The sequence below is a fragment of the Amphiprion ocellaris genome, chromosome 13, assembly GCF_022539595.1.
Source record: "Amphiprion ocellaris isolate individual 3 ecotype Okinawa chromosome 13, ASM2253959v1, whole genome shotgun sequence".
In the NCBI taxonomy this organism is placed as follows: domain Eukaryota; kingdom Metazoa; phylum Chordata; class Actinopteri; family Pomacentridae; genus Amphiprion; species Amphiprion ocellaris.
Window position 1 is genome coordinate 4,674,502 of NC_072778.1, and position 26,632 is coordinate 4,701,133.

The 26,632-nt window shown below is 41.3% G+C and overlaps 1 protein-coding gene across 3 annotated transcripts in view; it reads right to left on the bottom strand.

The window, feature by feature from the left end:
- Positions 1-816: 816 nt before the first annotated feature.
- The window catches only part of ppargc1b (peroxisome proliferator-activated receptor gamma, coactivator 1 beta), a 124,746-nt gene continuing 98,930 nt past the window's right edge, over positions 817-26,632 (bottom strand). For 2 of the 3 annotated variants that reach the window (XM_055016312.1, XM_023289113.3), the window contains 9 exons: positions 21,336-21,461; positions 15,591-16,644; positions 15,189-15,234; positions 12,512-12,576; positions 10,707-11,364; positions 9,029-9,086; positions 8,679-8,797; positions 7,752-7,879; positions 817-6,848 (listed from right to left, as the gene is read on the bottom strand). In XM_055016312.1, coding sequence (XP_054872287.1) covers positions 6,757-6,848; positions 7,752-7,879; positions 8,679-8,797; positions 9,029-9,086; positions 10,707-11,364; positions 12,512-12,576; positions 15,189-15,234; positions 15,591-16,644; positions 21,336-21,461 — 2,346 coding nt within the window. In that variant the 3' untranslated portion in view covers positions 817-6,756. The remainder of the gene's footprint in view (positions 6,849-7,751; positions 7,880-8,678; positions 8,798-9,028; positions 9,087-10,706; positions 11,365-12,511; positions 12,577-15,188; positions 15,235-15,590; positions 16,645-21,335; positions 21,462-26,632) is intronic. The other variant, XR_008603623.1, reaches the window with a different exon arrangement.

Sequence of the window (26,632 nt, forward strand, 5' to 3'; positions counted from 1 at the left end):
AGGAAAACATTTGGAGTTGTCATTATTTACAGGTTAATGTGCTAAGATTTTACTGGTCATTTAAGATCAAATTGGCCTGTATATGGCTTCTAAACTAAAATGAGTTCGAAACCCCTGCTCTAAACAATGAAGTCCGCCTTTGACACCACATATCAGGTACTTCTAATCCAGCCCTGAGGTCCCTCTCTAGGCAGTTTAAACCACTGATAACACCTGAAGTCATCCATCCACAGGCAGTTTCAGAATCATTCACACCTTGAGTCACGTGAGCCTTGGGGTATTAATGGGCTCCACCAGTCAGAACTAATTGAGCCCCTTGGATGAGCAGGTCACATGTCTTCAAAAAAAGTCAACTGAAGCACCACAACCTCGACACTATTAAATCTGGGCTGTTAAATATTAGGTCTCTCTCATCTAAATCTCTGCTAGTTAATGAACTGGTAGCAGACTGATTATGTTTCACAGAAATGTTGTTGCAAGAGGAAAAACATGTCACTGTAAATGAATCAACTCACTTTAGTTACATTAACTGTCACAAACAACATGTTTTCCTTTACAACTTAAGTAGAAACCAGTTGACAGATGTTTGGGAACAACAGTTAGAAGATGGAAAGTACTAAAAGACAGACTAATCCATTGTTGGTTTTGGCTTTTCATGTCATTTGGAGTAGTAGGGAAATGTATAAATATGATAGAGATACTTAATTGAAAAAAATAAATGCTGGACTCCTGTTCATTTGGGTAACCAAAAAAAAAAAAACCTGTAACCCAACTGTGAGCAGAACTTAGTACAAAAATCACCATGTGTGCTGCAAAAACTTTGTTCATTAGGGTTTTATTTTTTGGAGGCAAATCAATGAATATATGTACTTTATACAGTATATGAGGAGCACATCTCTACAGTTTCATAATGTAAACAATCTCTGAAGAGAAATGTATTCAGTTTAAAAGGAAGCCATAGTCTTCTGTTTTAAACTATTTACATGAATTAAAATATAATTTATAACATCAGATACTTCCGCTTCTATGAAACTAGATTTTAACAATTCAAAAATACTGAAATGCCTTTGTCTCCACATTCTCAAGACATATGAAATCACACAAAACAAAGAAAAGAAAAAAAACACCATTTAAAGACATCCAAACTAAGTGGCGTATAAATAAAAAAAGAAGAAACGCAAAATAAAACCAACATATGTAAAAATATAAAATCTCACTAGCAGTATTTACCTTTTTTTTGTTTTTACCAAAAACTAAGTTAAAAAAAGAAAAAAATCATTTGTGAATTTGATAGTCATTAGATGTAAATAGACAATGAAATCAATAGTAATGAAAAACAACAATAAAACAATGTATGCCCTTTATGTCAAAACATTTTCTTCCACCAAAAAAACAAAACACCCACTTTGCATTTAGCAGATTTTGACGGTTTACAGTCCCTACTGAGTATTTGACATCACTGTTGCCATCAGGTTTAACACATCGCCCGTTACTTTCTGTTTTATCGTACAAACTGTAGATGTTGATGTAGGTTGTAGGTATCGCGAGTGCTCCTGTCCTCGTAGAGGGTTCATTTCATGGTGCAGTTAGCTGACAGATACATTGTTTTCCAAACTGAAGAAACAGTGACATAAAAAACAAAGAAGTGTTTTTTTTAGTGGGCCATGGCATCAGAAACATGACATCTATAAAACTGAATCTGACGAGGTCATTGAAAACGTCGTATTTTTCCACGAGCCACGCTCTTTATTGTAGAACTTTCATTATTTTTTTTTGGTCAACTTGCCTATCAAGTTTAATGGTTTTCTTTCCATTTTTCTGAAATGAAGAGTGGAAAGCAAAGTATTGCATTCTGACGAGGGTAATTCCCTTTGGAAGTTTTTTTTTTTTTTTTTTAAAACATTTTTAAATTTTTTTTTTGGATTCACCGCCCGTTGATCTAGGACCTAGACCACGCGGACGGTGGTATTATTATGCTGAAATGTGTCAACGTGTTCTCAAAACACTGAGGAGAATGATCAACATCAAAGTTTTCTATAAGAAAGTATATAATCATCTAGATATCTACACAAACACACAAATATATATTCATATATATGTATATACCTTTTTATAATATGGCTATTGAAAAAAGTTTTAATTACGTCAGTAATTATTTAATAATAAACCACGTTGGATTGGAAAGGAGTTGAAACGGTAATAATAAAAGCTAGTGGTAGCTTTGTTTTCCCCCCAGTTGATTTTTAAGGCTTGCCATGATGAAAAATGGGGTAGTTTGGATGTCATTCACCTCTAGAACAATGGAGGTACCCTCACAGGCTCAGCGGCAGCCACTGTAGAAATCCCAGCACAAACTGCAGTCTCCAGGTTTCCTCGAACAAGCCTGAATTCTGGATTATAAGCAGAAACAGTGTAAGCTCCTCCTTCACAACCAACATAACAATCAGGAACTGAACTAAAGGCATCACATTTTGGTCATCAGTGTAAAAAACTAAAAACTGTGCACACTGATTTGACAAATTCCATACCCCCTTCACACCTTTTTACTGTCTGGGGAAGACGCAGCAGTGAGATTTCTACAGTGTCGACCTCAACTGTATCAACTAGTCTGAAGAGATTTAATGGGGTCAAACCAGTGACAACTCTCTTTTTTTCTTCCTTCCTTTCCTCCATTGCACATTCCTTTACCAGAGTCATACATGTATAGTCACTGGCTGTTATTGTAACACAAGTGTCCAAAGCAACTTCCATTTGAGCGAACCTGTGCACCATCAAAATGTGGTAATAACTTAGTTACAACAGCTTTCAACGAGGAGAAAAATATTGTGAAGATATTTCACTACTTGGGACGTTATTTGTGCAAGATTATATTAGTACAACTTGTTTTGTATACGTGTTTACGACGCCACTGACCACATTCTTGCCTGAAACTTTTTTAAATCATTTTTTGTTTCGTTTAACAGCAGTCTACATATAGTACAGTAGCCTATTGAATCCGCAGCTCAAAGATTGGCCGTGTTATAGCTCAACAACCGACCACACGCTGTACATTATTACCTCAGTTTTTCTGAAAGGCTGTCTTAATGATAAGATTATTACGTATTGCATCTCAAATTGCTTTTTAAGAAAACAGGAGAAAAAGAATCAAGATTAGTCATTTTAAAAACGACAAAGAAATAGAACCTTCTAGTGTGATAGTCTAAAGGGATATTTTTTTGTCTTTCTTTTATAACAGTTTTGGACTTTGTGTAGTTATTTCCCTTCATTTCCTCCCTGTACTGAACAAACATGAACTCACTGGAACAAAACCGACCTGACCATCTCCTGTCTGATTAACTGTGACCCGCCACCTTTAAAAAAAAAAAAAATAAACACACAATACATTTTATGTTTACAATGAGGCATAGTGCTATATACACATTATATATTCATATATTATATTTTCTTTTTTAATATGTAAACCAGCACATTCTCTCACTTTTTAGTAGTATACATACTAAGCACAAATACTCATTCAGTTGTTCGTAATTAGTTTAAATTAATATATGTCTATATATATATATATATATATATATATATATATATATATATATATATATATATATATTTCCTTTTAAAAGTCGACACCTTGTTTCTCAATCAGTATGTATAGCACTAAATTGTTTTTGTTAGTTTTGGACATCAGTAAGCCTGCCGAAGGAGCCTCCTTCTAGGCCACTTCACTTGCTGTTATTTTAGTTTTAAACACTGAATAAGGCGCCTTTGTACTTAGTGTGCGTTCCTAATAAAGTCAAAGGAGAATCAAGTGATGTAAACATTCAATTTTTTGTGTGTTACCAAGGAGCTGATTAGATAGAGAACGGACGAGGAAAAGGAAGGGGAAAGAGGGATTATCTGACACAAAGTGGGCGACCTTAGTATCAGGGTTTGGGGAAGACCTAGAAACAAGGCCTTGAACCCACAAAAAGACAGAAGAGAGTTTAAGATAGAGATAGAGAAAGAGTCGGACTGCATTAAGGAGAGGAAGAGCAGGGAAATCAGGAGGATTGGCGTGCCCCGAAAGGAAACGTGACAACAAGTGCAGAGGTGGGTGAAGATTGGGAATCTTCCCCCCTGCGAATTGCACTCGAGGACCAGCCAACCACCAAACCACCGTTCAACCCCTCGCTGTCGGTGTCCAACTCCAACACGAGACAAAGACAAAACATTCAGGTACACGAGGACACACGGTCGAGACTCCAAGTAACAGACACGCTAGAAACCATTATGAGGCAAACGAAGGAAAGACAAAGCCCCATAATACCCAGAACTGTTGAGAAAACCCTCAGAGAACATTTCCAACAAAAAACAAAACTAAACAGAGTGAGAGACTTATAAAAGAGGAGGGGGGAGAGCATCCAGTAGAACTAAAAAAGACAGGGAGAGCAGGGACAAATGGATGTGAGGTAGAGATGCTCATCTGATACAGTACCTCCCAGACGAGAAGTCTAATTCCCGACTGATTGCTCTGTTCGTTACGTTTCGGCTGATCCCTTGCTTGTTCCCTGGCTTGTGTTATTGGTGGCAGTTTGATGCCACCAGATTGGCAGGCTTGGAGGCTCTCTCCCTTTTCATGGCTTGTTGCTACTGGCTGCATCAGGAATGTAAATTTGGTGCCACTCAGACTGCACTTTAAGCCAGAACCACTCTCATGCAGTCACCCAGATGACTAAGCAAGTCTACCTTTAAAGCACCAGAAGGCTCCACAATCTTTGGGCAAGCAGGAATGGGGAAAACATGATGATTACATTCAGATTCTTGAATACATTCCATTTGAACCAACAGATTTTTCTATTTCTAGCTATGGCCATTAGTGGATTATAAGGAAGAGAACTGGTTATGTTGTTTGTTGTACTTTGCTTAACCTTATGTCGAGCACTAATGTCGCGAAGACGAATGATTCGTAGACAATCGAAATAGTTGAATTCATTTACAGATGAACTTACTGTGAAAGATACTAGAACTGGAATGGTCTGGACAAAGTGCGGAAGTGATGAATTCATACCGAGTATGATATAAAAGCGCCAGTGGCTGCCATCTTTATTTCCCCATTTTTCCCTGCTTGCTGCAGTCCAAATGTAAACAGTAACTGTTGCATTGGCTGTGGCATTCGGGGGGCGGAGGGGGTCTTTAGGCTGCAGCTTTTATTGGACACATGTTCAGTGGGACCTTATCAGAGATACAAGAAGACTCTCTAGATGTGGAAAAAATGTTCTTAACCCTTTGATGCGCAGCATGGGTCAGGAGATAACCATTTTCCACTGGATTTGGGTCATTTTTGACCCAATGCATCAAAGGGTTAACACTTGTCAGTGGTTCTGATTCTGGATGTCCATAAATAAATTTGACACTGACGAACTTCTAAGTACGCCAGGCTAAGTAAAACTTGGTCATTACTTAACCAAGAACTAGTTCATTGTATCCAGCCATTAACTTCAGTACCTTTCCATGCATGGTTAGCTTAACTGTGAGCCTGAATTTATCCTAGCCCAATCCTGACCTTAAAACTTGTTTTAAATCAACATTTATTTTTATTTTTAACACAAATCTGAATCCTCAAATTGCCTTAAGTCCAGGCAGTAAATATTTTCAAGCCACTTTTTAAAATTTTGTTGCACTTATAGCTTCTTTTTGACCCATTTCAGGCACGTAACACGACGTTGGATGTCAACAGTACAGGATCTATTAAACTCAACTAAAGCTAATTTTCACGTGCAACATTCGAGGTAAGTACTTTTCCAGTAACTTTTTACTGCCTTTGAATAGGTTGTAAACAATGCCAAAAACGATTTCATTTTTCCCAAATCTTAGATGAGGTCTTAATGTATGAAGCACCTGTCAAAGACAACCTGCAGCAGCCAGTAGCAGAAGCCAAAATAGTCAGCATGGCAGAGTTGGAGAAAAAAGGGGGGAAGTGGAGGACAGTAGAGACATTTACCTCCTTACAGTGCATAGATCAAATCAAGGAAGCACTACAATTACAAAAAAGAAAAAAACATGATTTTTTTCTTCATTTTAGATTTGTAAACTTTATCAGTCATCAAATGATTACGTTAAATGGTTTTTGTTATATTCTTTGTCCATAACACACACACAATAGATTTTAAAATTTATAACATCCACAATTTTTCGCTAAAACAAAGCAGGGTTCTTTTTTTTCTGGTTATACAACCACACAAGTGAACACAGCTTGCAGGTTCACCACTCGTGACTGGAAAGAGGAAGATTTTTCTTTTTTTTTTATACAAAACAGAACAAAGGACACGCACACGCAGGAACACACACCACGACGACCAACGCAACGCAAGGATAGCAAGGATTTGCTACAGGTCTCTCATGCCCGCTCGTCCAAGGCAGGGCGATGAAGTCACCAACACAGATGGGAAGCAGCTTTGTTGTTACTGTTGTTCAGTGGAGAACTGTATCAATATTGTTTGTAATTGTTGTACCATTGCTGTTTAAAGTCCTGTTTCCTCCGTTGTCTCTTAACCCCTCCGGACTCCCAGTGGCTTCCTCAATTTTAAGCAGTATCCTCCGGTGAAAGAAACTTAAAAAACAAGGTCCTTATTGTTACTTTATTCCAATGGTAAAAATGTAAACATTTTGCGAGGTTGCCTTGCGTGGAGGTACTGAGAGGCCTGTCTCAGGGCAGAGCCATGTTGTTGGAGGGGTGTTGCTGCAGTGTACTAAGGCTGGCCAGTCAGTGGCGCTGTACTGTCAGCGGTGCAGGGACTTCTGGGCCTCCTTCAGCAGAGTGTCAAAGTCCAGTGCATCGTACTTGCTCTTCACAGGGCCTGGACCTGCCTCATCTAAAGCACAGAAACACAAAGAAGTTATTAAATGCAAGCAATGTATGTTAGGTTTAACATCAAATTTGTCCATCTACGGTCAAAAGGTTGTGGGACTGTGTCTGTTGCACATACATGGGACATGTTACAGTCAGATGTGGGCAACATGTGTGAGCAGTAACTGTTGTGATTCCACATGACGTGCTACTGACATCGGGATTGCAGTTACATGTGTTTTTGTGACCATTTGCCATTTCACCATGGACCTCAAACTGGAGCAGAGCAAGAAATTTCACATTCTGTGTCAAGTTCCGCAGGTCTGAACATGAACAGCTGTGGAGATTCACAGATGTACAGTTGGTGCTATTGTATTACTTTTGTAGTCTGCAGGAATCTGCTGGGAAGACCGTTAGATACATGGTTGTACCTACACTGATCAGTGATACACTGATTTGTTGCTAAATTGCTAGATTTGGTCCCTGCAACATCTTCCACTTTCCCAAAATGAAATTAAAGTATTGTTGGTATTGGATCAGACACCAAATTATGCTTTTAACTAGGATAGATTTTAAAATGTTAATTACCACCATTCTTAAACTGCAAACCATCTGACAAATTAAATTTTGCCATAAATAAAACTAGCTACTATCAATCATTAGCATTCAATGTATCACCAAGCTTCCAACACTTTGAGTAAAGTTGCAACATTGCCACAATAATTCTGCTGTGCTGCCTTCTAGTGTGACTAGAAACTCAACACAGCTTTTCATTGACCATGTTGTTTTGCACCTCTGCTGGTGCAGCATTTTCCCACAATGTTGTCTACTGATATTGCTCCTGTTTGGGTTTACTGCAAGATGCAAAATCCGGCTTGAAGCAAAGTGACAACAGGGAAAAAAAAAAACAGGAAAAAAGTTTCATTACCTAAGTCTATGTAGCGTTTCCTCGTCACCCTCCTTACGCCTGCAGGTCCATTCTGGAAAACAGTCTCTCGTTCTCTCCAGTGTCTCTGACCCCCCGACTGACGAATCTTTATCACCCCACAGCGCTCCCTGAAACCACAGGTGGAGTCACAGACATGTGAATTTGGTTATTAGCAGATGAGGAGTAAAAAATGTACCATTACCCATCAGTTTCAAAAGTGGAATTGACAAAAATAAAGACATTTGCATTAACATCCCAATCCACATCACATTCTAAAATTTGGGGTTGGTCTGCTACAGAAGGAGGGCCCCCTATTGAAAGTCACGTTTAATTAGTTCCCATGGGGAAATTTATCTTTTGTAACTGACCCATTCTGACTATTTAGGAACAGTGGCTGACGACAAGGCAAAGCCGAGGGATCAGCTGCAGGTCTGAGGTCAGTGGTGTCGTCAAGGACAACGATTCAAGTGGAGAAAGTCTTAGTTGTTTTTCATTTATAGCGTGTAAGGGACCAGAGCTCCTGAAGAAATCTAAAAAAAGGATAACTTTAAGGGTGAAGTTTGTACTGGGAACTGCTGTCCCTGTCAGGTGTCTCACTGGTTAGCACTTAGTGGGTATCTATAATTCAGGATAAACTCTGCAGAGCTCAAAGCGAGGAAATATTTCTGTGTCGGAAATGTGTTCAGAGTATGTAGAAAGAATGGAAGGAGGTATAAGACAAGGACTACCTAACGGATGAGTGGCACAACCCCTTTGACAAGTCCTCTCTGTTCGTGCTCATTACCTTTTGCTATACTTAATCCATGTTTAGTGAATGTGTTCCACAAACACTACAATTGTTCCATATGTTTAAAAGGGCTGCATGGTTTGCTGCATCATCACAAAACTTCCTCCTTTTAGAACAACAATCTACATCAGGACACTCACTCGTTGCAGATGATGACTTTGCAGTCCTCTGCTTTGCCGAAAACCTGGAAGCGTTTCCTCAGCATGTTCTGGGTCACGCTGCTGGGCAGGTTGTGGATGTAAAACACCTGGCAGTTTTCCTGGCAACGGCAAAACCATGGCAACAGTCAGGACAAAGGACAATGCAGAATACTGACAGACGTGGGAACCAAAGCAACCTGAACCGTTCGCTAAAGGTATGTAATCCTCACTGGTGAGCTCATGTGTAGTGAGATGTAGTTTGCCTTTTAAACTTTCTGAAGCAGAACAAGTTTCTTTAATTCAATAGCAGTGCAGTATGCAGAGGACTGCAGAGCACAAATGTTCTGTACCTCGTCGGACTTGGCTTTGTTCCTCTGCTTGTCGTCAGGACAGATCTCCGAGTTCTCACTAAAGGAGGACAGGATAGAAAAGCGGAGAGAGAGAGAGGATGGCAAGTGAGATAAGGACGGACACAAGGTGAAACTGAAATGTCAGACATGAGGAAACAGGGGATATGTGGCAAAAAAAAGGTCTTTCTCCCTCAGACTGCAGTGAGGCATGTCTCTATTCTTTGTCTCTGTCTTACATTTACACCATTTTTCTTTGCTCTTTCATGTACAGAAATAATATGGACAGTCAAGTCACACTGTGCTGCCTTAGTATTCAGTTTCATTCAGTGGAGAGTCCTTAAAAGACAGAAGACAGGTGGGGACAGCAAGTGTGACACATGCTCAAGTGTCAAAAATCTTCCTCCAGGATACAGATTCCACCTTTAACTACTCAATACTGAGATTTCTCATTTGTCCTCTTTCTCCCAGTACATTTACAGGTATTTTTGTCTCCACCAACCTTCCAGTGTTGGTTCTCCTTTACTCTCTGTTTCTCTTTGCTATCCCTGTCTCTTTCTGCAATACACTCACCCCAACCAGGCAAGACAGATGACTGCCCTCCCTGAGCCTGGTTCTGCTGTAGGTTGCTTCCTGTTATATTCAACTAAGAGCTTGCTTAAAGGGAACTGTTAGGTTTTTGTCTGTAATATAATACTGTAATGCCTTTACTTTCTTGTGTGAAATGCATGGAGATGACTTACGTTTTGACTTTGTTACATTAAAAAAATAATTTTAAACTGCAGATTTCAAGTAAAAGTGTTAAACTGTCACTCCATTTTGTTTAACATTTAAAATCATTACCAAGACTTTATCTTTATGTTTGCAGTGTGTTACTGCCTGTACATTTAAAGTTTATGTGAAAGTTAGGGTTAACTCTAACCCTAGCTTTGGCTCTAGGGTTGGCTGATATGATATTGGTCAAGTGACCATTGTTTAATTAATGTAAACAATACGTTTTAAATCTTTTCCAAAAGGAAAATTAGATCAAAGTTACACACGTATTGCACTAATTAAAATAGGTTAAGAACCTACGCTATTTTAGAGAGAAACTCAACCAATCCAACAATTCCCTTTTAGCAGCTCAGACCTCCATCAATTCTACAATTTAACTTAGCAGACACTTTTATCCAAAGCAGCGTACATCTGAGCGTAGATACAACATGAAGTAGGTAGGCGAGGGCAGCACTAAGGACCTTACCTAAGGGTCCTCACTGGACAACTGGGCCCTGACTGGGATTCACACCACCAACCTCCAATGTCACTGAGCTGCCCAGCTGACTAGACCAGTGGAGCCAGATTTATGGAGAGCAGACCTCTGCCTCAACAGATCACATATTATATCCCAATATGTAAAATGCAAGAATGAGAATTTTCCACTTTTTCTCTTAATCACCTTTACCACATTCTTACTTCAGTCTGTTTGCAAAAACTGACAGGTTGAAGTTCATGAAACCTCATAAAGAGGTGGAGTGTGGCCAGAGGAAGAACCCATTAAAGTTTGATGCAGATCCGGATCACTTTCTTTAAAACTGAGTTCTCCAAGTGTTCCTCTAGTCAACTCTACATTTCACTTCCTCTAATCTCCTTGGCCCACATCTTCCACCTCTCCTTTACCCCCTGTTCACACCCGTTGTCTTACCTGGAGTCTGTCTTGCTGGAGGGGGAGTCGGGACACAGGTGGAGGGTGGGTGAGGGTGAGCGTGATGCCGACGAACGCTCCGCCTCTTCTTCAGAAACTGGTGGTGTGGCAGCTGCTGACTGGCAGTCCGATGGCGGTGAGAAGGAGATCACCACGGTCGTCTCCTGGTCCTGTGGCTCAGAGATTTCTGACGTCACCAGCCTCTCCTCGTCCTCCTTTTCATTTTCATCCAACACCTGATCGTCAGCTGCTTTGGGTGCTGGGGCGCCGGCTCCATCGCTCCCTCCTTGCGCCTGCAACATGGCGTCCAGAACGGCAGCGCTGCGTTTGCGGCTCTCCCCGAGGCTCAGCACACAATAATCGTGGTCGCCAAAGTGGCGGTGGGTGTCGCTGTCGCCGGCCTGGCCCATGCGCCGCAGTTGGGCATACAGCTCCGTCTGCTCTGGCAGCTTCCGCTGGTGGTGAGAGCGGCTCAGCCAGGATGAGCCCTTCGTGGCAACGTTGGTGTTCGAAGCCGGGTGGACAGACTCGCTGTTGCCTCCTCCACCATCGCCGCTGTTGCCGCCACCCACTCCTCCGCCACTCTTTCCTCCCTCTGCGGGCTTAAAGAGCTCATCTTCCACAGGTTTGTGAGGTGGGGTGGTGGGAGGGGTGAGACCTGAGTGGGGAGGGAAGAGATGTGCACATGAGACCCCAATTATCAAAACATGATCTTTCTGCAGTGTGTTTTGTTAGCACTAGACAGAGCGGTGCTGCTTTTCCATGCTCCAAGTCTTTGTGTTAAGCTAATGGACTGTGAGCTGCACTATTTACATTTACTCACATTAGTCACATTCATCATCTGATCCAATTCTCTGCATGATTACGCCTATTTCCCAAAATGTCGAAATATTCTCTCTGTGAATAACTCTCTGAATGCGAAAACCCGCCGGTGGGTTTTAAACTCCTGTTTACATTTGAAAAAAATGTCTGAATTGGACCATTTATCAGAGCCTGAAACTGCAAAAAACAGAGAGAATCATTCATTTTTTCAACATTTGGATGGCCTTTGAATACATCAGGTGTGATATAGAGTTCCATCAGGAAAATGAACCAAATATGACCTCAAATTTGTGATAATTCATTATCATCACTTTATTGTACACGTCTCTCTAAAAAGTTTGCCAAAAACAATAAATTTGTACCAAATCTTGTCAAAAAAAGCTAGAAATTTTGCACAGGCGACGACAAGAGAGACTGAAGGGAAAATACAACACGTTGGATTAATAAAATAAATGCAGCATGGCCTTAAAAAATGGAGGAAACAGAGGAGCAAGTTATCAACAAGTTGTTGAAAGATATATTCATCATGGTGAAGCATCTTTCTAGAGTAGACATAGTAGTATTTAGCAGGTTGTATACATAAACATGTAAACAATACCATATGGAGTACCATTTTTGTAGTTTTTGTAAACTAATCAAAGAAATTACATTTTTGTCTTTTTCTTTTATGGTATTATGACTGTGCCATAATACACAAAAGACAGTTCTTGAGTTCTCTCTACTTTTGTCCATTGTTGTGCTGTTTCCATAGTGATGCAGGACATTGTATTGCAGCAAAAAAAAAAAAATTAGCCCACAGTGAGTAGAAATGTGCAAAAATCACTCAAACTGCCTTTCAGCATTTGCATCCTTCAATCTGTCTGTAATAATCTTGATGCTGCACCTGTTGCCTCCAGGGAGAAGCAGAATAATCATTTCTGACTGTATCCTTACTGTAAGCAGCTGACATCAATATGCATCGAAACAAACAACCGAGTGTTTACCTGCCGTTCCACACAGATCCACACTGAGTGTCTGCTCAAAAGGCTTGGTGCTGTACTGGGACTCTCTGGTAATGAAGAACAGATGAAAGGAGAGTGAGAGAAGGAAATTAAGCATTGCTGTGTCATGTTGGAATATGTTGCAGGTTTCAAACACTGAACACGAATCCAACAACAGCCATAAAAGGCTCTCAGCTGAAGCTCTCTCTCTTTTTTTTATTCCCTATAATAAAAACAGCCCACTTTCAGCTGATGTCTGCTGAATTTGAATTACGTTTCTCCCTATAAATGCTACTGGCATTTCTCAGTGCTCCTCATTTCTTATCACAACAACCATATGTACTCCCCTGTCCCATCCCCTATTCTTCCTCTACTATTTCTGGCTGTCTGTCTCTGTTTCTCGGGTTGCCATGAAAGGCAGGAGCGGTGCCGAGTGGATTGGCTTCAGGCAGGATATTACTTACCCTCCGAAGCTAACAGGAGAATAAAAATAAATAAATAAATAAATACAATATATCTTTTTCTTTTTTTTGGTGAGCTCTTCAGAAGACTGATTCATTTAGCAGATGGATGGATGCCAGGGGTTTGCACAGGAAGACCATTCAGTTTTGGGACTCGGTGGAGCTGGAGAAGTTCCAGGGTGTGAGGCTGGATGGGCGGGGAGGTTAATTTGGAAAAATAAGAGCAGTGTGGGCACTCTGGCACAGATTAGGATCTCAGTAAGCCAGCCAGGGTGTCGATTCATTAGAGATCTTGAATTGCTGAATTTGGGCCTGGCGCACGTTTTGAGAGCAGAAGAGTATACAACTATATGAGGCTATATGTGATAGGCCTGCAAATTATTATCACTTAAATGCATTAAAAATCAACCCTGACTTGTTTTTATCTCACTCCCTCACAACTATCTAAGACCAACAGCGGCTTGAGGTTTAAAATTGAGGAGGGCCTTCAACATTTGTTATGCAGAATGTGAATAAGCACATTACCGTGTGTGCTATTATTCAAATAACACTCAGGGCTTTCAACTTTGAGTGTTTGCCACCCTGCCAGCAACAAATTCCAAACACTTGTTTGTCATGGGCATTTCTGAACTGTGCCAAAATATGAAGCTTTAGATTATATAACTAAGACAATAAAACAAATAGGATCAAATCAATTAGCGCTGATTTATTTTTTTTTAACAATTTACAGCAAAGGTGATTATTGCAGTAATTTGCATGTTTACAGGCATTGGATTAGTACGGCTGAAACAATCCTCTGCTCCTTAATGGAATCTGCCTTCTCGCTCTGCACTCATAAACAACTGCCATGATGTTAAATGCATTTCCTCAGCAATGTGGAACAGTAGGTCCTGTTGATTCACTTGTGAATTTATATCAGACTCTATGTAGGGAAATTCTACCTGCAGGAGTCCAGTCACGCTCTGCTGTGAGGCACAGACAAACACTGGAACTATATCGTAACCCGACATATTCCACATTAGAATAACAAACAGCTGGAGAATATCTAGGGGGCAACAAGCTTACGTTTTGAGTTAATAAACAAGCAGATACTAGTTGGTATCGACACCTGCCTGGCATGGGTTGTGAAGGGCAGTGCACATTAAGTCCAAGGTCTGACAATAGAAGTTACAGTTACAACATGTTTGCCATTGCGGGATTTCCAAGGAGGTGTCTAAACTGCACCTCCCTGCTCGGCAGAATCTACTGCAGGTTTTTTGTCCTGCGGCAAAGTGTCCATTCAATGTCTATACACCGCTTAATCATCATTAAGGTCGCAGGGGGCTGGAGCCTATCCAAGCTGACTTAGGCTGAAGGCAGGAGACACCCTGGACAGGTAACCAGTCTATCGTAGGGCTACATATGGAGACACACAATCACTCACACCTACGGACAATTTAGAATCACCAATTAACCTCAGCATGTTTTTGGACTGTGGGAGGAAGCTGGAGTATCCAGAGAAAACCCACACATGCACAGGGAGAACATGCAAACTCCATGCAGAAAAGATCCCAGGAAGGCGGGGACACAAACTAGGGATCTTCTAGTTGTGACCACCGAGCCACCTGTGCAGCCCGCATTTAAAAGTCAATTATAGAAATTAATTATCTATAGAAAGTAGTAGTTTTCCTTAAATTTTTGTGAAGCAAATAATCAAAGAAATTCAACTATTGTTTTTTTCTTTTTTTCTTTTTCATGACTGATGGCATCATCACCAAGTGATACTCCACAGAAGACATTTTTAAGTTCCGATTTCTTCTATCTGTGGCTGTGTTGTTTCCATAGAGGTGCAGGACTTTATACTGCAGCTAAACGGAGCCCGCAGTGAGTAAAAATGTGAAACTGCTTGAGGTTCACAAGGTTAAACTTTAAGAGCTTCCAAAACTAAGCTCAGTAAACTTCTGCTGCATTTTTTTCAAGTTTCAAAATAAATTATTTGAAAAAAACCTACACTGCTGTCTTTTCTATTTCACACAATAGCTGGTTCTGGACTACTCGATATAGTATAGCTGTTTGAGTGCTCTGTGTGGCGTCCTGAACACCTGAAACTCACAAAAGGTTGCCTCCTCGATGCTGAACATTACTTACACTGCTAGGACATGAAACCTTAAGGAGCGCTTTTACCAAGCTACAACTGCATGATGGAGTAGAGCACAGGTACTTTCTATAGAGATACTTACCCTGTGGACTTTGGGTTGAGAGGCAGACAGAGGCAGGCTCGCTTTTCTGCAATTAGAACAAAAAAAAAAAAACATGTTTTATATTATATAGATGCTCATAACATGTATGTATTAAAGCACGTGTCTGTTAATATTAGCATCTTGGGCTACAATCACACTGCAACTGATCATGTCACAACCTGTCATGTCACATGTGAGTCAGATTGTAATAACTGTGACCAGCAGTCACTGAAATTTGGGGCAATGCCTTGATTCATGACGAGAAATCAATGCAATGTGCTGTAACCAGTGTGGCACATTACGTCAGATATGGATTATAAGTAATTCGGACAGAATCCTATAAAAACTGAGAATGAAAGCCAGTGGAGTGAACGTGGCCTTTGTGTTTCTGGTTCATCTAACCGTGGCAGCAGGGTTTGGTCGGCTCAGTTGTAGCGGTGCTGCTGTGACTAGACACTAGTTGTTCTGGCTGCATCTCCGTCGTGGTTCCACCTCCTGCTTGGGTGGGCGGGAGTTTGACTCCTGCTCGTCCCTCGTCCCTCTCCTCCCTGTCCTCCCCGTCCCTCACCCGTGCAGGCCGCAGCCTCTTGGCGAAGCGGCTGGGGAAAGACGCCAGCCGTCTGGAGCGCCGGACTGAAAAAGAGCCGCCGTTTTCTGAAGTCTCCTCCAGGCTTTGAGGTGGCTCTGAGGAGAGGTTTCTTCTCTCGGGGGAGGAAGAGTCTTTACGAAGCTCTGGTTTGGGGTTTGTGGAGCTGTAGGGTTGGGCCGGGGCTGATTTAGCGGGGGAGGAAGGGGCAAGTGCTGCTCCTCTGTTGGGGCTGTGTGAGTGAGAGTAGGGTGGGCTGTGCAGTCTGTAAGGCTTGCTCACATCGAAAGAGCTGCTCTGCTGCAGAAGCTCGCGGAGAAGGGAGCTGGCCTTCATCTCCCGCCGCCTAGCAAAGGGGAGCCTCCTGGGGGCGCTGCTGCCTGTCCCAGCCAAACCCCCACTAGTCCCAGGAGTGGCCACCAGCACGACTCTGCTGTGAGAGCTCGTGGCGGCTGGGCGGGGGGCCTCAGGTCTGGCCCGAGGCCTCGACAGGTCACGGTCCTTGCGCTCCCAGCCCTGCTGCTTGCGCGTGGGCAGGCAGTAGGTGTGCATGTACGTGATCAGCTCCACCACCGAGTGCAGTTCTTTCTCCGAGCTGAACTGAGGCTTCGCTGGCTCAGCGGGGACGGCAGCCGCAGCCGCCGCACCCTCCACCTCGCTGCTGGAAGACTCCTCCTCCTCTTCCTCCTCCGCCTCCTCATCCTCCTCCGACTCACTGTCCTCGTCCTCCTCCTCCTCTTCGTCCTCCTCTGTGTCGGGGGCCGGGGTGTCCTCGGTGTCCTGGGCAGTGGTGAGGTGGCGGTGCAGCTCGGTGCACAGACGGCCCGCCGGACGCACCGCTCGGGGCTTCCGCTCCTGAGGGAGGTCGCTCTGAGGGCGGAGACAAGCAAACATGAATACCTGCTGCATAGTCAAACCACCATACTCTTCACTCTGTACTCGGCAAACACATTCAGACTGCGGACCTCCAGTGTTTCACACATCAATAGAAGCAACAGAAGCTTTATTACTGAATGAAGAAACATTTTCATCTGATGCTGCCACAACTTGGGGAGGTCATGTAACCAATTGACAGTAATTATGTACGTGAGGATCATTGTTTTACAATTAAAAATTCTAACAAAAAAACACAAATTTCAACTGGTTTATGTTTTTATTCACTCAAATCTGCTTTGCAGGGGTTTTTTTTCTTTTTGCAAGAGTTCCGTTTTGCCAGCTCAACTTATTTTGGTGGAACAGTTTCATGAGACAGAAACTTTATCCTAAGAACGACTAATGCCCTGCTACAGAAAACACCACAAAAACCAGTAAAACACGTCTGTAGACATTGTGAGAAGATTTTTACCAATAAAAGAGACATAATTTGATATTTGATTAGCTGTGGGGGAACACATGTCACTTCCAGAGTAAATAGAGCTGTCAAATCAACTCCAACTGACTGGCCGAGTCAGAAACCCATCAACATCAGGCATCAGAGTTCTGCGAGAAAAAGTCGGGAATTTTGTGAGGTTGCAAGTTGTGCTGGTTTTGAAACTGTAGTAAAATCAGATTTGATATATAGACAAGCTAACTGTAACTCATAATGTCCTGTCAATGCTAATTAAACAAAGGTTTCTGAATAGATAAACTCAAGTTTTTATGCCTGGAAAAAAAATCTATGCTGGCCAGAGATGTTTTAAGGTAGTTGACATGATTTAACCTGTATGTAGAGATCTGAGGGGAAGCTAAACCTGTAGCTCCCACTCGCCATTTTCAGTATTGTTGCTCCTCAGAGGTTGCTGTTGTTTCCCGTAGTGAGAGGAAATTTGGAAACGGCAAATGAGAAAGGAGAAAAAAGCAGCCCGAAATGAGCGTCCAGTGGCAGACTTATACCTGCAGCTTACATCCACTGAGGCAGACTACAAGAGGACGGATTGATTCTAATCCCTTAAAAAAAACTGATTTGCGGAGGACACTTGTCATAGCAGTTAACTGTACAAAAGGCTCTTTTGTTATGCTAAGAAAATGCTTCCGCTAGCAGAAAGAGAATGGAACAATAGGGACAGCATGCAAACTAGCTGCTAGTCATGTCTCAGTCCCACAAAAGCTGCTTTAGAAATATAATTATTGATTTTAGAAGAATGATCAACACATTTTTTGTAACTTAAATGAAACAAATATTTAGAAAAACGGAACAAATAAATGATCTTGATTTTAGTTACTTTTGAATTCAAAGTGAGCCTTACTGTGTAACAAGTAGATGTTTTGTACATTATAATTGAATTTTGCACACTTTTCCAATTCAAAAAGCAACACATCAGCATCAACACTACTTGGTCAATGGACGGCGATACAAAATGGCAACCTTAGAAGGAAGCCTTCGGTTTTTGATTCTGAGGAACTTGCACTAAAACTTGACATTTATGACTGATGTTTCAGATGAAATATTTTTCCTGCGCTGGAAATATCTCATTACACTGTCTAGCTGTTCACGGGAGTGAAAAATGAACCACCAAACAACAAAAACACACCCATGAACGCAAGGGTGTATCTTCAATTTCCTGCCCTGGATACAGGATCACGGAGCACACAGCAGTAAATTTTGCTTCCGACTTTGTGAAGGATGATTCAGTGTGCAGCTGCGATAAAATGGCTGATTCCATATTACTCATACAGAGAGAAAAGAGAGAGAGAGAAAGACTATGATTCACTGTTGCCCTCTTGCCCTGTCAGTCAATACTCGCGCCATCTGCCACAGCAAAGCCACGCTACTCTAAAACTAAAGCTCTCTCACACTCACACACACACACACACACACACACACACACACACACACACTGCCAGCAGCAGCGAGGTTAGGAGAGTGTGTGATGGATACAGGCTCGGCTTATCCCCACACTGCTTCCTGTGGGTATTTTGTATCCTCCTTGCTTGAGCAGGAGCAGAAATCTGTGTGAAGGCTCGCCATGCTCTATGCTTGTACAAGATAAACGGCTGGTGTTGTAATCAATGACCACTTGAAGCACAATGCTAGCAGCTATCCAATTACTGCTAAGTCATACAGCGGCGGCCATTGTAAATGTCCTCTCTTCCCCAACACCACATCTATCACCGGCAGCAGCTGAAGGTCTCTGCAAGCTTGAAGGCTCTGAGAGTTTTTATTCCAGAATGAAATATCTATCATTTGGGAAATAGAAACTGTTGTTGTGCTCGATGGACTCCAGCTGGCCGCACTGTGCCTAGTGTTGGAGCAGAAATAAACATCTTTACAGCCTGGTACTGCAAACAGTTTTTGTAGAAGTCACCTGCTTCAGTTGTGGAAAGGTTTGAAGTTATGCATAATTAAAGGTGTGCCAGCTTTGAATGACTGGTGGGTGCTGTAGTGGGAATGTGGCTCGCCTCAGTTCGGCTTTACGTCTTTGCTTATTTTTGGATTTGGAGGAGTTATGAGGAGTCTGCCAAGATGGTGACACAATGACACCATAGAGGGTTTGTCTATTTCTATATACACTACCATTCAAAAGTTTGGGGTCACTTAGAAATCTCCTTATTTTTGAAAGAAAAGCAGCTTTTTTTAAATGAAGTTACCAGTTTAGACATTGTTAATGTGGTAAATGACTATTCTGGCTATTGACTATTTCATATTTAATGGAATATCTCCATAGGGGTACAGAGGAACATTTCCAGCAACCATCACTTCAGTGTCCTAATGCTACATTGTGTTAGCTAATGGTGTTGAAAGGATCATTGATGATTAGAAAACCCTTGTGGAATAATGTTAGTGCATGAATAAATGGTGAGTTTTCATGAAAAACGTGAAATTGTCTGGATGATCCCAAACGTTTGAACAGTAGTTTATTGTAAATGGTTTTGGCCACTGCAGGTACCAATGGTGCTGGTTGTACTGAAACCACTGATAACTAGCTATACTATAAGTGAAAAAACCCACACTGGCTTGACTGCATTTCTTTAAACCAATCAGAATCATAAGCCCAGGATGTAGCAATGGTGTCCCCTCAAAATAGTGACGAGGGAATTGTTTTGGTGGAACATTTGCAAGCAGAGAGGCATTAAAACACAGAAGTAACGGAGGAAAACTAGCGACTGCGTGATTTAAACCTTTGTCAGTAGAGGTTGTTGTTGTTTCTTGAGACCGGAAGGCAGGGAGAAAGCCTCCCAGCCTTCCACTGAGTCAGACTATCACATGGTTGGAGAGACAGACAACCACACACGCTGACATTCACACCTACGGCCAATTTAGAATCGCCAATTAACCTCAGCATGCGTGTGAACTGTGGGAGGAAAGGCCAAGCAGGTTTGAAGTCACCAGCACCACCCCACAGCTAGCTTTCTGTGTTTTTAAATTTAACTGAAGTATTTTCTCCTTTACCTCTCTCTGTCAGGGGGGGACATGTCTCTCAAACTGTAATTAACCTTCATTTGATGTCTAAATTCTCCCCTGAAAGCCGATCTACTGACTGGAGGTTGATGTTGTTTAGGGGAGGCTGAGACAGTTCTCACCAAGTCCTGCAAGAGTGATGCAAAGCCGTTGAGGAGCATTTCACAGGTTCAGTATATCAAACAAACAAACAACAAGAAACGACCTCTGACAGAGCCTTCCAGTTATAATTCATACGGTTGGCTAGTCTGCAACCAATAATAGATTTATTCAATTTCATGTGCAATATTCGGGGACTTCTCTATATCTTCTGCAATTTTTATCAGGCACAATAGTGTCACTGCCAATATCATGACAGTCAAGTGCAATATTTCTGTGCAATACATTAGTTTACTTTCAATTCATTTTCTGTTTGTTTCTTTACAGTTTACATTTTGTACTCGTGCCATTTTATCAATGTATTTCTATTAGACACTATTCTTTGGCATCCACTTTACACACTTAGACACTTTGTGTTTTGTACTTTATATTCTTTTTTTGACTTCAATTTAATTACTAACCTCTGAGTAACTTCACTAACCTTTGTTGATTGTACTGGTTGGTTTAGTTAAATAAAGATTACAGAGATTATGATCATGATTAAAGTAATTAATGTTGGTTGTTCTTAGGGAACAAGGTGCAAACTGCAGTTTCTGTGCCCTTTTTGAACCGGTTCTGTGGTTGTACAAATAGAAAGACGAAAAGTATTACTAGTTATTTGAAAAAAGTCATAGACATTCTGGCCACTTTTGAATGTCTGGACAACATAGGGATGATTTACAGCCAAATAACTACATGTTTTCTGTGCATTAAAGACATTTCAACCTACAGAAGAAGTGCAGACGCCTGTTTAAAGGACAGTTTCTGCTGACTGCAGCCTCTATGTGCAACAGTGAATTACTTCTGCCTCAACTCGCCACCCTTAGAGGAAGTGATTGGAAAAATCCAATTTTGTTATCTCGCCAGCTTTCAGAAGACACAGGGAATGAAGCATTAACCAGTGAAAACACAGATGTGTGTGTTTCCACAGAACGCATCGCCTAAGTTCTACTTCACAGGCCGAGAAAGCCACGGGAAAAATAAATGAAGGGAGAGCGCCACGATGTCTGAAATCATAGTATTCTATCACTAATGTGCTGCTTACCTTAGTCAGAGGTCTGACTGGCCGTAGGTGCAGGCTTCTGTTGCCATAGCGACGGGCGTGGACTCCATCTTTGTGCACATCGATGCCCGTGGGCACGTTGGGAGGAGTCAGCAGCAGCTTCTTTAGCTGGGGAAGAAGAAGAAGAAAAGGAGATAAGTTAGGCAAGAGTTCGCATACTAGCATCCATTGAAGTTCAATGGGTTGTTCTCAAATGTCTTCTCTGAAGTATTGCAGTTATAATGCTTTACAAAAATGTGAACAAATAATGAAAATGAATTGATTTGTTCTACAAAAATGAAAAAGAAAACAGAATCAACTTTTCAAACAAATCCACATGCTACAGATATTCAAGTGTTTGCATTTCTATAACATCTACAAAACAATTTTCACACTCCTCTGCACATAAAGGCTGATATTTCACTCTGCTGGATGTATCTTTTGGCAACGTGCTCCTCTGTAAACTGTTTCTGAGCCATGCTGTATTTGTTGCATTGATCCTGAATGTTTTACTTTCCCCTACGTTGACCTTGTAGCCTCCTCTCTGCTCTGTGTAAACACTGCCTGCAGTTCAACTGAAAACTCAGTGTCAGTCGCAGCTTCTCAGTTGCACTGCAGAACGCCAAATTTTTTGGTTTTTATAAGATCTGATTCCTTCAAACAGTTAATTTTTGACATAATAGGAGAAGTGATTTTGCTAAAATATCACAATTTCAAGCTTATTTGTGGTTATTTTTTTCTGCTGTGACTGCAAGTTACACATATGATGCGTTCAAGGACTGTCAGAAAGTCGGAAGTCTAACATTTATTCTGTTTCTACAGTTGCTGGCAATGATACATTGTGTAATTCTGGAGTTTTTTTTTTTTTTAAAGAAAACATGCCCTTCAAACCAATTTTTGGAGTTAAAGTTAGGATTAAAATTTAGTTAGGTGAAGTTTAGTCTTGGTATGTCAGCTATTTCCTAAATATACTCAATACAAGCACCATCCACACACAGCGCCAGTGAAAATGATGAGGGCGAGGGACGACAATTAGGATAAAAATGTAGTAAAGTAATTGCATTTGTTTACATATTTTATTCAAAATACCAAAAGGCACAAGTGAAAAGGAAGCTGGGTTTAAAATGGAATGAAAGGATCCAACATTTGGCTCTTTAAGCCTCTTATTCCAATTTTTAATCTATATTCTGTCACCTGTTAATGTCCTGCAGATGGATGTTTGTACAAGGGAATAATGTGCAGAGGAGGTCATGACACTGTGCATTTATCATTTTACTAAAGCTGACAGTTACATGACACATTCACACTCCCTATTAAAGAGCTGGATTCAGCTTCTCTCTCCCTCCATCCTTCCATCCTCACGCTCTTCTTCTTCTTCCTCCCATGCAGAACTTCGACTACTCTCTCTCCTCCTCTTTCCCTCTAATCCCTGTAACATCTTTCAGCCTTCCTTTCTTTATACCCATAAATCCTTTCCTTCCCTCACCTCCATCTTCACGACCTTTTCCCACCCATCTTCGGCTTTCCCGTGAACTCTGCCCTCTTCCTTCGCTCTGTCCGTCCCTCCTTCCCCTCATCCCCTCGTTCCTCCAGACCAAACAGAAGCCGAGATACAGACACAAAACAAAGCAAACCTCTCCCGAGTCCTCTCCCCGGGTATTACCTTTCAAATGGATATTAACACAACTTCTCCTCATTCCCTCACTATCCTTTCATTGCTTTATTCATCTGTCTATTCATCCATTCATTATAGTGCCTAGCTTCATGGCAGGGCTATCAGCTGATATAAATCAGCTTAGGGAGAAAATCCCCCACTAAGCTGTGCAGCTTTTGCTCCAGAAGACGATGTAGAAAATACAGATGTGATAGAAATGAGGATTGGAAGGGCCCTGCATGCGGAGGGTCGACTTAATGCAATGCACCCTCTGGCAGCCATATTGGAGGCCTTGATCTCTTGCTACACAGTGGGCTCATCTCATTTCTCTATTTTTAGTCACCTTTTCCCCTGGAGGCTTGCTGGAGGAGCTATGAGTGAGGATGCACAGGTGTATCTCCATATCTGCTCATTTAGTTAAATGCCTGTCGCATCTAAGGGACTAAGACAGAGACAAGAGGCTGTGATCACCTCACTGTGAGTTAATGAGGATGAATAAAGTTCGAAACAACTGGAAAGACATGGAAATAAAAGACAAATCTAATTCAGTTTGTTGTTACAGCTCTAATTTCTGCCTTTGTGTTTCTTCTGCAGACAGTATATAAAAGACAGATACAGCTAGCGTGACGTGACCTGCTGGTTTGTGGACGACCACTGAAGCCTCAAGTTTGGTAATTTCCTGTTGCAGTCTTTTAAAAACGGACACAAAGAGCGAGTGTTGGATCTGACTGGAGAACCTGAAGACATTACTCACAATGATATAATTGCAGGATAGCAATAGGTCAGCTGGCTGAACAGCAACCCATAAACAGGGGCTATAGTCCCCAACACAGATGTCATGGGTTCGAATCCAGTCTATGGCCATTTACTGCATGTCATCCCCCACTCTTCTACCCAAGTTTCCTATCTCTCTCTCCACTGTCCTATATCAAATAATGGTTAAAAAAAAAAAAAAAAATTCTATAATTGTCGTCAGTGTCCTAAAACACACATGGCTTTATCGTTTATTTTACTCTAAACGGTACCGTAATGTCAGGGTGTATTCAAAAAGTCTTGAAACTAGTGATTGAGACCATCAGTTTACTAGGAAAATATTTAATAGGTTAATGGAATAAGTTAGAAATAGGGTCACTTTGTCATTGACTTCTATACAATCTGACTTAGAGGAGTCGCCCCCTACTGGATGTTGGACAGAAGGCAGGTTTACGGCACTTTTACACAGGTTTCACTTCTCAGACCTGGAAGCTGTGTCCATCTTTATATACAGTCTGTGGTCAACAAAGTTACTTAATTAGTATACAGCTTAGGCTGCTACACAACAGTTTTTGCACTGTGTGACATAATAATAAAAGTCACTTTAATTAAATGACTCACTGAACATAAAACCACACTAAATGTTTCATGTTGATGACCAGCTAGCCTCTCTATGATGGCCCTACAATGCACAAACACACAGGAGACCTGCTGACCCACCTCTAGTTTAACTTTATAGGAGGAACTACATATATCTGCGAGTGGCTCTTAATACAATTTTATAGGTTCTTTAGGTTGGCATATGGTACAGCTTTATGAGAAAATAAGTAAACATTATATGAAAAATAAATCAGACTAATGAGACAGAGGGCTTTTAAGGGGAAAAGTATAAAAAGTCATGATTGTTTATGAAGGCGGGGGTGATCCAGAGGTCAGAGTTCAACCATGTTTTATGACTGTATAGTACTATAATGCCTTAATGAGTACAACATTACCAGCCGACAGAGATGGCTGTAAGCACATAATACTATCTGGGTCAAATGACTGAACGGGCCGATCGCCTGCATCGCTAATGGGGCCACTGCGGCCCTTTGTGGGCGAGCCAACTTGGCTCAGAGTGCGTGATGATGCTCCTCTGAGAGTCCCATTGAGGGATGTGAAGAGGAGACTGAAGGTTTGTGTCTGTGTGAAACACTGAAAACCCTCCGGCAGCGTCCGGGCCCCCTCAAACACTCTACTTTTCCCTCGCTCTACTCTACTCTACTCTGGACGCCTTCCAGAGCTCCGTCATGAATGGAGGCCTTGTTCTGCAGCGGTGGGACACAAACATGCAGAGTAAGTGATGGCGCAGTTGCAATAACAAGTGAATGCAAAAAAACAAAAACAAAAAACAAAAACACAAACATATGAGCGGAGATGAAGGGGAAGCACCAACACTGAAGTGAACTCTGACATAAACAGAAGGAGGATGGCCAACACACTCAGATGAGGATATAAGAACAAACAGGCAGCAACAAGGCAAATCAAAGTGCACCTAAAACATACCCTTGTACAGAGATAAAGGGAAATGACATCGTTTCTGACATGTTAACTCTCTTTTTTTACTCACTGTGCTATAAAAACTATAAAGTCCACAAGCACAACCATATCTAGAAGTAGAGAGAACTCAAACACATCTTCTGTGCAGTATACAGCACTTAAAAACCATCTGAAAAGCATTAAAAAAAACACTGCCTGGATGTTAAAAGATATCTGTTTAACAGGAACAATTAAAGAAGTCAGCACACAGACACGGGGACTGTTTGAGTGGTTGAGCGTAATAATAATGATCATACTGTAGATGTCTGCATGCGCATTTTGATGAGTCATAATTACAACGTGACCAACCTCGATGACAATCCGGCCCGCAGTCATAACTCTTAAAGCCAGTGATTGGAGATGCAGACGGGTGACAATTAAGGGGAAACCGAAATAACTGAGCAGAGAGTGTGATGCCTCGCGACATGAAAGGTGACTAAATTGTTCTGATGAGTATGAAAATGAATCAAACAGTGCTGTGCTCCCACAGTGTTTTATTAATAAAGGCTGTGCAACCTTTTAATCATGAGGATATTTTTGAGCAAAAATGTTATTAAATTGTATATGTAGAGCTTTCCAAACAGTGAGAATCTAATACTCATTTTTAAAAATTATTTTCTTGTTGTTGTTGTTTTTTACATTCATTTATACATTTTTTTTCTTTTTAGAGGTGGGGGATTCACACATTTTCTGACCTGAGCTTCCCCATTAAACGCTAACACTGTTCCCAGAGCTCTATTTTATTTTTTTTTTAAGTTTCTTCCAGTTAAAGTCAAAAATCATCAAATCTACGACTCTGAGAGATTTGGAGCAGCACTTTCTACTTTCAAGCTTCAAATAAAACTCTGGAGACTTTTTCCAACCACAACTGTTCACCTATATGTATTTTAGAAATCAGTTTCAACTGTCAAATTTCTAGTAAAGACATCTTTAATGATATAATGTTAACTGGATTTACATTCTGGGAAGATACTGGTGATTACCAATTTGAGTTGTACATAGCTGTGATGTATCGGTATCACATATGTGATTGCATAAATGTATACATTAAATCACACAAAAACCTATAAAAAAGAATGTGTTGCACTGAATTTGGATTTTTTGGCAAAAATGATAAGCTATACATATAATTTGGATATCTTTATGGTGAATCAAATCCAGCTGCTACTTTTTAAAGCAGACTGATGCGTGTTGATGAGCAGACAGGTGCTCCTGCTCAGCATCCTGGTGATGTCACCTGCAGTGTCTGTTCCCACCAGTAGAGGGCGGCGCTGCACTCAGGCCTGAGCTACATGAGTGACAGCGGTCATGTGAC